Source organism: Chiloscyllium plagiosum, unplaced genomic scaffold (genome assembly GCF_037043375.1).
Source record: "Chiloscyllium plagiosum isolate Xiang-an unplaced genomic scaffold, Cpla_swu_hap1 HiC_scaffold_3, whole genome shotgun sequence".
Taxonomy (NCBI): Eukaryota; Metazoa; Chordata; class Chondrichthyes; order Orectolobiformes; family Hemiscylliidae; genus Chiloscyllium; species Chiloscyllium plagiosum.
In genome coordinates, this window is record NW_028270141.1 from 8465349 (window position 1) to 8478317 (window position 12969).

The window sequence follows — 12969 nt, forward strand, 5'->3', positions numbered from 1 at the left end:
ACATTCCAGTGCAGTTCCTTTTGTAGTTCAGTATTTGGTCCATATGTGTTGTTTTCCTGCAGACGCTGGTTTGAAGTTCCCCATTGGCTGTTTGCTCTACTGTGACATCTAGGAATGGCAGTTTGTTGTTGTTTTCCTCCTCATTAGTGAATTTTATGCCAGGAAGGGTATAATTGATGGTCTTGAAGGTTTCCTCTAATTTGTTTCGTTTAGTGATTATAAAGGTGTCATTCATGTAGCGGACCCAAACTTTGGGTTGGATGGTTGGCAGAACTGTTTGCTCAAGTCTCTGCATTACTGCCTCTGCTAAGAACCCTGATATCAGAGATCCCATGGGTGTGCCAATGGTTTGTCTGTAGGTCTTGTTGTTGAAGGTGAAGTGGGTAGTAAGGTATAGGTCCACTAGCTTGACGATATTGTCCTTGCTGATGAAGTTGGTGGTGTTTGGTGTATGTGTCTTTGGGTCTTCTAATAGTGTAGTCAGTGTTTCCTTGGCCAGGTTAACATTGATGGATGTGAAGCCGGAGGCTCACCGATGATGTTACCTAGTATGGTGACGAAACATCTGAAAATGAACCTTCCAGCTCAGCGAGCAAATCTACATCCAGAACCTCATCTTGAGCTACAAATCTGCTCAAACCTCGCTGTGAAAATAATTTAACGTGATTGGTTGTATACCTTGCTTAATGACATCACAACTGTCTTGAGAGCTACTTGACTTGTCGTAGTCAAACCCATGTTGGGAAAGGGATAATCCAGATCACAGAGATGGGCTGATCTTTGCAGACAGCTTCATTTAGGGTCAGCAAGGCATTATGATACATTAGTCAAGTTGCCTTCAGTTATACTGGCAATCAGCAATTGCTTTACTCAGTGTTTCCTTGATTTTGATGTATTTTCAGGCACTGAAAGAGGTGGTATAGCTGTAAACTGTAACATGCTGAGACAGTGCAGAGATCCCCTGTGGACATTCCCCTCAGCAATAAGTATACCGTTTTGGATACTGCTGGGGGGGATAACCTACCAGAGGAAAGCCATAGCAGTCAGTTCTCTGGCACTGAGCCTGACACTGTGGCAAAGAAGGGAAGGGGGCAGAATAGAAAAGTACTCGTGGTTGGGGACTCGATAGTTAGGGGAATCGACAGGAGATTTTGTGGTCAGGATCGGGATTCCCGGAAGGTATGTTGCCTCCCTGGTGCCAGGGTCCGGGACGTCTCCGATCGGGTGTATAAAGTTCTAAAAGGGGAGGGTGAACAGCCAGAAATCGTGTTACATATTGGCATTAATGATATAGCCAGGAAAAGGATCGAGGATATAAAAAGTGATTTCAGGGAGTTAGGATGGAAGCTGCAAAGCAGGACGAACTGCGTAGTGTTCTCTAGTTTACTACCGGTGCCACGAGATAGTGAGACGAGGAACAGGGAGAGGGCGCAGCTTAACACGTGGCTGCCCAGTTGGTGTAGGAGGGAGGGTTTCAGATATGTAGATAATTGGGATGCCTTCTGGGGAAGGTGGGATCTGTACATGAAGGACGGGTTGCATCTGAACTGGAAGGGGACCAATGTCCTGGGTGGAAGGTTTGCTCGAGTAGTTCGAGAGGGTTTAAACTAGAATGGCAGGGGGGTGGGAACCTGAGCTGTATACCGGAGGTGAGAGTTGATGCAGATGAGGCAATAGCAAGAGGTAGACCAGCTAGTGGGAAGGATTTTCCTGGGAAGGAACCAGGGGATCAGTTAAAGTGCGTTAAAGCAAACACAAGGAGTATTAGGAATAAAAGTGATGAACTTCGAGCATGGATCAGTACCTGGTGCTATGATGTTGTGGCCATAACAGAGACATGGGTTTATCAGGGGCAGGAATGGTTGCTGGATGTTCATTTAAAAAAAATAGGGAGGGGGGAAAAAGAGGAGGGGGTGTAGCACTACGAATCAGAGAGGGTATCACAGCTACAGAAGCTTCCATTGTCGATGAAGATCTGCCTACCGAGTCAGCATGGGTGGAAATTAGGAACAGCAAGGGAGCAGTCACCTCGTTAGGGGTTTACTACAGGCCCCCCCAATAGCAGCAGGGAGATGGAAGAAAGCATAGGTCGGCAAATTTTGGAAAAGTGTGGATGTAGTAGGGTTGTTGTAATGGGTGACTTTAACTTTCCCAATATTGATTGGAACCTCCTTCGAGCAGAAGATTTGAATGGAGCGGTTTTTGTAAGGTGTGTTCAGGAGAGTTTCCTAACTCATTACGTTGACAGGCCGACGAGGGGAGAGGCCATTTTAGACTTGGTGTTCGGAAACGAGCTGGGGCAGGTATCACATCTTGTGATGGGAGAGCATTTTGGTGATAGTGACCACAATTGCCTCACATTCTACATAGCTATGGAGAAGGAGAGGATTAGGCAAAATGGGAGGATATTTAATTGGGGAAGAGGAAACTATGATGCGATTAGACATGAGTTAGGAAGCATGGATTGGGAGCAATTGTTCCATGGTAAAGGCACTATAGACATGTGGAGACTGTTTAAGGAACAGTTGTTGCAAGTGATGAATAAATATGTCCCTCTGAGACAGGCAAGAAGTGGTAAGATAAAGGAACCTTGGATGACGAGAGCGGTGGAGCTTCTCGTCAAAAGGAAAAAGGTAGCTTACATAAGGTGGAGGTAGCTAGGGTCAAGCTCAGCCCTAGAGGATTACAGGCAGGCGAGGAAGGAGCTCAAAAATGGTTTGAGGAGAGCCAGGAGGGGGCACGAGAAAGGCTTGGCAGAACAGATTAGGGTGAACACAAAGGCATTTTACACTTATGTGAGGAATAAGAGAATGGTCAAAGAAAGAATAGGACTGATCAGGGATAGCATAGGGAACTTGTGCGTGGAGTCTGAGGAGGTAGGGGAAGCCCTAAATTAGTTTTTTGCTTCTGTCTTTACGAAAGAAACAAACTTTGTAGTGAATGAAACCTTTGAAGAGCAGGTGTGCATGCTGGAATGAATAGAGATAGAGGAAGCTGATGTGCTGAAAATTTTGTCAAATATTAAGATTGACAAATCGCCAGGCCCGGACCAGATTTGTCCTCGGCTGCTTTGGGAAACGAGAAATGCAATTGCTTCGCCACTTGCGAAGATCTTTGCATCCTCGCTCTCCACTGGAGTCGTACCTGAGGACTGGAGAGAGGCAAATGTAATTCCTCTCTTCAAGAAAGGAAATAGGGAAATTCCCGGCAATTACAGACCAGTAAGTCTCACATCTGTCGTCTGCAAGGTGTAAGAAAGGATTCTGAGGGATAGGATTTATGACCATCTGGAAGAGCATGGCTTGATTAAATGCAGTCAACATGGCTTTGTGAGGGGCAGGTCATGCCTCACAAACCTTATCGAGTTCTTTGAGGATGTGACTAGAAAATTTGATGAGGGTCGAGCTGTGGATGTGGTGTATATGGACTTCAGCAAGGCATTTGATAAAGTTCCCCATGGTAGGCTCATTTAGAAGGTCAGGAGGAATGGGATGCAGGGGAACTTAGCTATCTAGATACAGAATTGGCTGGCCAACAGAAGACAGATACAGAATTGGCTGGCCAACAGAAGACAGCGAGTGGTAGTAGAAGGAAAATATTCTGCCTGGAAGTCTGTGGTGAGTGGTGTTCCACAGGGCTCTGTCCTTGGGCCTCTACTCTTTGTAATCTTTATTAATGACTTGGATGAGGGGATTGAAGGATGGGTCAGCAAGTTTGCAGACGACACAAAGGTTGGAGGTGTCGTTGACAGTATAGAGGGCTGTTGTAGGCTGCAGCGGGACATTGACAGGATGCAGAGATGGGCTGAGAGATGGCAGATGGAGTTCAACCTGGATAAATGCGAGGTGATGCATTTTGGAAGGTCGAATTTGAAAGCTGAGTACAGGATTAAGGATAGGATTCTTGGCAGTGTGGAAGAGCAGAGGGATCTTGGTGTGCAGGTATATTGATCCCTTAAAATGGCCACCCAAGTGGACAGGGTTGTTAAGGAAAGCATATGGTGTTTTGGCTTTCATTAACGGGGGATTGAGTTTAAAAGTCATGAGATCTTGTTGCAGCTCTATAAAACTTTGGTTAGACCGCACTTGGAATACTGCGTCCAGTTCTGGTCGCCCTGTTATAGGAAAGATGTGGATGCTTTGGAGAGGGTTCAGAGGAGGTTTACCAGGATGCTACCTGGACGGAGGGCTTATCTTATGAAGAGAGGTTGACTGAGCTCAGACTTTTTTCATTGGAGAAAAGGAGGAGGAGAGGGGACCTAACTGAGGTATACAAGTTAATGAGATTAAAAATCACACAACACCAGGTTATAGTCCAACAGGTTTAATTGGAAGCACACTAGCTTTTCCAATTAAACCTGTTGGACTATAACCTGGTGTTGTGAGATTTTTAACTTTGTACACCCCAGTCCAACACCGGCATCTCCGAATCATGAAAGTTAATGAGAGGCATAGATAGAGTCGATAGCCAGAGACTATTTCCCAGGGCAGAAATGACTAACACGAGGGGTCATAGTTTTAAGCTGGTTGGAGGAAAGTATAGAGGGGACGTCAGAGGCGAGTTCTTTACACAGAGAGTTGTGAGATCATGGAATGCGTTGCCAGCAACATTTGTGAAAGGAAGGTCATTGGGGACATTTAAGAGACTACTGGACATGCATATGGTCACAGAAATTTGAGGGTGCATACATGAGGATCAGTGGTCGGCACAACATCGTGGGCTGAAGGGCCTGTTCTGTGCTGTACTGTTCTATGTCCTAATATGATGAAGAAGATTTTTGCAAACTCATCTAGTTCCGTTTGGATCCCTGATAATTTTCATTGTCACAGAAAAAGGTGTGTACTGCTAAAATGCATAGGGAGGGACTTTTGCCCATGCATTTGGCAGCTTCTTGACACCGCACAATAGAAACTGAAGTATATCATAAAGGCAACCCAGGAAGAAAGAAGACTGTAACTTCCTAAAGGAGGTAGGATGTGTAAGAATTGGGTCGCATGTGATGATGAATAAAAACGAGGAAAATGATTCAATGAAAATCACCCTTAGCAATCTTTGGACAAAAATGGGTTTGATATAACTGAGTAAAATATGGCAATGACAAAATAATCAAAATACTACATTTTATTTAATTCAATTTCATGTCATTTCTTTCAGATAATGTATAAAATAATATTTCAAACTCTGATCTCAAAGTTGGCTTCAGTAAGTTTTCTTGTTGCTGATGTCAGTAGAGACTGTGACAATGACGTAGTTTATCTGCTCACTGTTTCAGCTAGGGCTGTTTTTTAAATGCTTCCAGCCAAAGTGGGTCAAATATAAATAAGAACTATCTTGATTCAATTTATGTTATTTGTCTGGTGTCAGCTATAATGCATACATTTATGCTGTTCACATCATAACTGATGTAAACTACAAGTAGCACTGAAAATCACTAAGTACTGTGTATTAATGATTTACTTAAACCAATGAAACAAATATCCCATTAGATCACCTACCTGTAATTTAGGTTCACGTTTCATCATTTCTAATATCATATAACATCCAATAGAATGGCCAATCAGCACCAACTTGACATCCTTTGGCACATGTTTCCTCAGGAACGATAATTTATGCTCTATTTGTCCATTCAAGCCAAACACATCCTCCAGCTCAACATCTGAAAGATAAAGGCACGATTAAAAGTAAATATACTCCCACACAGGTAATTTGTCAACAAAGAAGATAAAAACAAACACCAAGAGCTTCTTGTATGTACATAAAAAAGAAACTAAAGTGACTGTCAGACCTTTGAAGGGCATGACTGGAAAATTGATATTAGGAATAGAGAGCTTATCAGATAGTTAGCGATTATCATTCACTTATTTAATTTAGAGACTGCTGTTTTGAAAATTTAGCACACACCACATGCCAGCACCACAAAGTTCAGATTTGGTCCCTGGAATTACTACTCTGTGAATGAAAACCAAGTTCAAATCTACACTCTTCGTAGAGACTATTTATCTCATGCAAACGTCAAGGGGAGAAAGGCAAAAACGGGGAAGGAAGGAAAAGTGATTAAATTACAAATAAGAAAACAATAAATAAACGTCAATTGAGGATTATGTAGTAACATATCGATTGTAAAATATAGGTCATTGGTCATAACAATAAGAACATCAACAATCTGATAAAATTGGTGCAGTAGATAAGATCTGATGTTTGTGAACTTAATGCTGAGTCTTTGCAGTTGCAAATTGTAAAACACAGTCTTTACTCTTGTCTTGCAACATAAATTTAAGAGCAAACTTGAACAGCCTGCATATAATTTCAATCAACTTATTGCTGAATAGTAACTTGCCTTGTGAGTACCTTTCAATTGAAAGTATGATATACTTTCTCACATGCCCACAAACAGAAATATACTTATACCCCACTATTTTGGCTTACACGTACTTCAATTACGATGTAGTTCTAATTATGAAAACTGTTTGAAACACTTGCTTAAATACAGTCTAGCTTTCATTATTGAAAATGTGAGACTTTTACCAAGATAAGCAATTTTGAAAAGTCTGTATTGATTTGATTTGATTTATTATTGTCACATGTACATAGGTACAGTGAAAAGTTTTGTTTTACATGCAGTACAGGCAGATCATACCATACAAAGTACATTAGCGTAATAGCACAGAGCAAGGAATAGAATGTTACAAAGAAAGTGCACAAAGAGTGAGTTTAACATCAAATTTAAAAATTGAGAGTCCATGCAGCAGTCTAATAACAGCAGGGAAGAAGTAGTTCTTGCATCTGTTCTGTTTAAACTTCTGTACTTCTTCCTGACGGAGGAGATGGGAAGGGTCTTTGATGATGTTGGCTGCCTTTCTGGGGCAGCGAGAAGTATAGAGGTAGTCAATAGATGGAAGGTTGGTTTGTGTAATGGACTGGGCTGTGTTCACAATTCTCTGTCATCTCTTCCGGTCCTGGGCAGAGCAGTTGACATACCAAGCCGCGATGCATCCTGTGGAGTATCTATAAAAATTGGTAAGAGTCTTTACGGACATGCTGAATTTCCTCAGCCTCCTGAGGAAATAGAGGGGTTGTTGTGCTTTCTTGACTGTCGCATCAACGTGGGTGGACCAGGACAGATTGTTAGTGATTGTCACTCCCAGGAACTTGACGCTCTGGGCCATCTCCACTTCAGCACCATTGATACAGACAGGGACATGCCCTCCACCTTGATTCCTGAAGTCAATGACCATTTCCTCTGCTTTGTTGACATTGAGGGAGAGATTGTTATCTTTACACCACGCCACCAAACACTATCCCTTTCCTGTATTCTATCTTGCCACTGCTTCACTTGGATACTGCCCAAAGGCAAGTCCTTGGCTCCTTGGGGGCTGGTGCTTAATCCTGGACTGTTTGCTGGCTAGTTTGGTCAGTGGTGTGTTGTAATTGCCTGGCACTCTCAGGGACAGGGCACAAAGGCAAGCCTCAAGTTCCCCATAGCTGGGATTGTATAGATGCTGCAAAGAAAACAAATATATTTTGCTCATGGTCCCTAAAAGTATTTAAAATCTAAGTTTTGTCTGGTTGGAACTTGCAAGTATCTTCATTTTAGATTTGCTATATCATATAAAGAGATCATTAGTGAAGTAATGAAAGGAATCAGCAATATCAGTGGCGAGTGGCATTTCCTCAGCAATAACATATACACTCATGTTCATTCTGAGTTCTGTCTGAATCAGTGTTGAAGCTTATTATTGCCTTTATTCAAACATGAAAACAAAATCTGAATTGCAGAGGTGAGGTGATAACAAATCCCTTTGTCACCAGGGAAACATTTGAATGTGGCATCCCGGAGAGCTCATAAACTGAGGTCAGAGGGGATCGGTGCTAGCAAACTCACCTCTTGGTGCTGGCAAACTCTCCTCTGACTGCAGACATATCTCACACAAAATAGAAGATGATTACGGTTAAAGGAAGGCAATCATCTGAGTTTGAGAACATCACAGCAAGAACTCCTTTTAGCAGTCACCTAACCCCAACCATGTTTAGCTGCTTCCCAGCCAGAAGAGGTGAGTGCGTTCACAGATCACTGAACAAATGCCATGCAAAGAGTATGTTTACAGTACACAAGACCGATAGTCCAGAAAGAATACATTGTGAGATTAATGGGTGTATCCAGAGATTTCAAAAGGTTTTGAAAGAGAATTACTGAAACATGGTTTGAACCTATTATCAAATTGCAACAGGTTACAAATGGATTATTTTCAACTGAATTTGATGTCAACAGCCTCTGAATGGGGTAGGTTTACATACAACCATATTAGTTTCATTTTGAAAGGGATCCTTCCTTGGCTAGCTGAGGCACCAATCAGCTGTAGGCAGTAGACCTCTTCATTGTACAAATATGGGAACCCTTTGTACAGTTTTGAAAATATACTCATGGCGAAAACAGCATTTATTGCCCATTTTTAATTGTCATGGAGAAGATGGTGGTGATGGGCTGTGTTCTTGACCTGCTACATTCTGCATAGTATAGACACACCCACAATCCTACAAGGAAAGAATTCACAGGAGTTTGACCCAGCACCAGGCAAGGGATAGTGACATCATTCCAAATCAGGATGCCATGCGGCTGAGCGGGGAACATGTTGCTGGGAGTGTCTCCATGTATCTGCACCTCAACTTTTTGGCTGGTACAGGTCACATGTTTGGACAGAGCTCATTAAGGAGTCTTGATACATTGGTGCAGTATACTTTATAGATTGTACACTCTGCAGCTGTACCTTGTCGGCTGAGGAAAGAAACTTGACACTATTCAGGACAAGATTAGAGTGGTGCTGAATCTCTTGATGAAGGGCTCCTGCCCGAAACGTCGATTTTCCTGCTCCTTGATGCTGCTTGACCTGCTGTGCTTTTCCAGTACCACCCTAATCTTGACTCTAATCTTCAGCATCTGCAGTCCTCACTTTCGCCTGGACAAAGTAGCCTGCTTGACTAGCACCACATCCACAAGCATACATTCCCTCCACCACCAACACTCAGTAGCACTAGTGTGTACTATCTACAAGATACACTGCAGAAATTCACCCAAGATCCTCAGATAGCACTTTCCAAATCCATGACCATGAACATCGAGAAGATCAAGGGCAGCAGGTACATGGGAACACCACCACTTATAAGTTCCCCTCCAAGTCACTTATCATCCTTACTTGGGTATATATCGCTGTTCTTTCCCTGTTGCTGGGTCAATATCCTGGAACTTTCTCCCTAACAGCGTTGTGAGTTAACCTACAGCACACGAACAGCAGCAGTACAAAAAGGCAGCTCATCACCACTTTCTCAATGGCAGCGAGGGACAGGCAATAAATATTGGCCATGTCTTAGGAGTGAATAAAAAAGTAATGATGGATGTGGTTATGGCAGGGGGAAAGTGAGGACTGCAGATCCTGGAGATCAGAGCTGAAAATGTGTTGCTGGAAAAGCGCAGCAGGTCAGGCAGCATCCAAGGAGCAGGAGAATCGATGTTTCGGGCATGAGCCCTACCATTCAAGTGCACTGCTTTGTCCCAGATGTTGTTGAGCTTCTTGAGCATTATTGGAGGTGCATCCATCAAATGTAGAGTGTTCCATTTACATTCCTGACTTGTGCCATGTAGATTGTGCACAGGCTTTAAGGGATCAGGAGATGAACTCCCTAGATGGATTCCTAGATGCTAAAAGACTCTTGCAGGTGCAGTATTGATATGGCTAGTCCAGTTTAGTTTCTGGCCAACGATTACTCCTCGGGTGTTGATGGTGGAGAATTTGGTGACAGTCAAACTATTAAACATCAAGATTGGATTTTCTTATTTTGGAAGTGGTCATTGCCTATACCTATATGGTGTGAATGTTACTTGCCACTTATCAGCCAAAACCTGAACAATGTCTAGTTTTGGCTGCACTTGGACATGGACTGCTTCAATATCTCAATAGTGCTGAAAATAGCACAATTCCCACATTTGGCCTGATGATTATGGGCAAGGTCATTGATTACTGAGCCTTGGGTGCTACCCTGAGGAATTTTGAGGCAGACGTTCTGTTTCAAGACCCACTTGCTCCAATGGTGTCTTGTGACATGTCTTAGTCAGTTGATTAAAAATATTGACCTGAAGGAATTCCTCCAGAGAGATCTTTTGGCAGAAATATCTGACTTCCAACATCTAGCATCATTTTTCTATGAGCTCGCTATGACTCTAAACAATGGAATGTATTTCCCAAGTCTCAGTGACTTGTTTCGCTCGGGCTTATTGATGCAGTCAAATGCTGATTTGATTTTAGGGCACTAACTGCCCTTTCTTCTCTCAAGTTCAGCTCTTTTATCCATGTTTGGACCAAAGCTTTAGTGATTTTAGAAACTGAGTGGGCCTAGAAGAACCTGAAATGGCATAATTTTAAGGGAAAAATTGCAAAACATGCATCATGCACATTTTGCCCATGTATCAACATATCCCTAAACGGGGTACTCATATCTTCCCCACTGCTCGATCTATTTGTGTGCCAGCTCCACACAGTAAGCAACTAAACACTTCAGGCAAAAAGCTAAGCTGTTGTACTTGGCCATCCATTTGACATTGGCAGCTCACAGGCCCCACTTAAACTTGAAAACAAAGGGGCTCAGTCTCCTTTGCAGCCCCCCAACAGCAGCAATTTAGTATCAAGAGTTAAAATATTTCCCAAAGAGACACAACTTGCAGCAAAAAAAAAATTGCAAGTGGAATTAATAAAACAGAAAACGCTAGAGAAACTCAACAGATCTGGTAGCAGCTGTGGAGAGAGAAGCAGAGCTAATGTTGAGTCCAGTAATCCTTCTGCTTCTCACTCCACAGACCTGTTGAGTTTTTCCAGCATGTACTGTTTTATTTCAGTTTTCAGCATTTGCTGCATTTTGCTTTTATTTTTGGAAGCATATGTATTTTGAAACTTAAGTTTATATGACAGTAAAACTACTTACTATAAGTGTCAATGAGGCGGAGTTTTTAAAATCATTTACAATAATAACTCCATTTACTGTATAGACTGCCTTTAATGTAATAAAATGCCCCAAAGTGACAGAAGGCAGGAACCAGGTTATGTAATTTAACAAGAATGAAGAAAGATTCTGGTTGCTTAGATCAGAATGAGATACTAAAGTGGATGTTAAGGTCTTCTGCCCATTGGAAATGTCTGGCAGTGTGTTGAAAATGGCAGTGATTACTATGTGCCCCATTCCTTCTCTCATAGTTGTGGGCTGAGTCAGGAAGTAAGTCACATAACACAGACAGATCAAGATCTTACAAGTATTCAGAATCCTGTTTGAGATTTTCAGAGAGAGGCGGGTGCTTATTTCTCACCTGCCAAATGCCAGCTAATTTTTATTTGAAAACTGAGCTCTAAAATAAACCTGGCCTCCCTTCAGTTCTTATTGGTTATTTGCTGGTACACAAACTATCCAAAACTTAATCTGAGCGTGAATATCTACTTGATTAAATGAAGGCATCATCCGTCTATTTCAGATATAATGAGGACCAGGGTTTTACAGATTCAAATTCACATAGTCCTCTCCGTCTTCTGGATCATTCTAATCAACCAGGATAAAAGTTAATCATTATCACTCACAGTTCGAGTTCTTACAGCAATATCCAAATCATAATGATTAAACGGTTGAATCTAAAGAAGGTGGAGTTAAACAGTTTTAGTGAATTTTAGTGCATTTACATATTTATATAATTCTAAATATTTTAATATTACAATGCCACAGATATCCCAAATAACATGTTGTATGGTTAGCATGCAAAATGTAATTGTGCTTTTGAAAGATTATACAGTAGCACACATTTCACATGAATTACAATAATCCTAAAATGTTACAGTGTTATAAGTATTTTCACTTGTGGATCATGAATCCATAAATCATTAACTTATACATAAATTATGTTAGCAAAGGGATTTTGTAATTGGTTGCAAAAACTATGACTAAAAATAGTCTCACAGACTAATGGAAAATTGTATAGTACATGTCTGACAGAGTTTGCCATTTACAATTGTGAAACACAGTTAACCAAAACAAACTTGAAGAATTAGAATAAAAACAGACTGAAATACGTTAACTAAATATGATCACGTTAGCGAAAAATAAGAAATTAGAATTATTAACTTTTTAGTTCACTTCAGTACTGTAATAACTTGAAGCTTTGGCCATCCATCAGAACAAAGTTTAAATGAAAGAATAGTTTTCTGACAAAATGCAGAGCCTGGGAATGACTATTAACTGACAGCAAGTATTTAAGAGCTAAAATACAGCTTAAATTTGGCAGCACAGATCACACAGCAGTTACTGACAACAACCATACATCCCCAAACTCTTTCCAAATTGGTCAACGAACAGGTTCACATAATCAAAAAAAAGTGTTCTTCCTCACACTGAGATAATTTGTTTGATGATGGAACTTCTTTTCCCTTAAGTAGATACATACACAAAAACTGTCATCCATAATCCCTGACAATTTTATCCTTTTCTGCTTTTTTGGGTGGATAGGCTACAACTTTATGCGAAAAAAATTAAATCCATCCTCAAAGATAACATCACTCAAATGACCCACAATTATTATCTTCAAGGTCAACATCACCACAAACACAAATTGTTTCTGAATACAGCGCATTTCATCTATTATCCAGTTTTCCTTTCTTCTGTATCATGAATAAGAAGTTAAAATACATGCAATCTAGTGAAGACACAGAACAACCCTGGTTTAAACAAATGGTGGAATGGTTCTACGGGGCTCATCAACTTATTCCTGTTCCTATATTTTTCATGTGACTCCAACAATGAGGACATCCTCGCCAGAGCTATAATTTTCAAATGTGTCCCTCTCTATTTCCCACCTCAATTGATCCATGGACAAAATAACATTGGAATTTGATGCATTGTTAAGTAGCCGCAAAACAAGCACCTGATAAAAGCAAAGGAAAA

General features: G+C 41.3%; 1 protein-coding gene across 6 annotated transcripts in view; it reads right to left on the reverse strand.

Moving 5' to 3' along the window:
• Nucleotides 1-12969, reverse strand: part of ldah (lipid droplet associated hydrolase) — a 272745-nt gene that overhangs the window by 69878 nt on the left and 189898 nt on the right. For 5 of the 6 annotated variants that reach the window (XM_087977367.1, XM_087977362.1, XM_087977369.1 and 2 more), the window contains one exon: nucleotides 5496-5656. The exons of the other annotated variant lie outside the window; for it this stretch is intronic. In XM_087977367.1, coding sequence (XP_087833493.1) covers nucleotides 5496-5656 — 161 coding nt within the window. The remainder of the gene's footprint in view (nucleotides 1-5495; nucleotides 5657-12969) is intronic. 6 annotated transcript variants of the gene reach the window in all.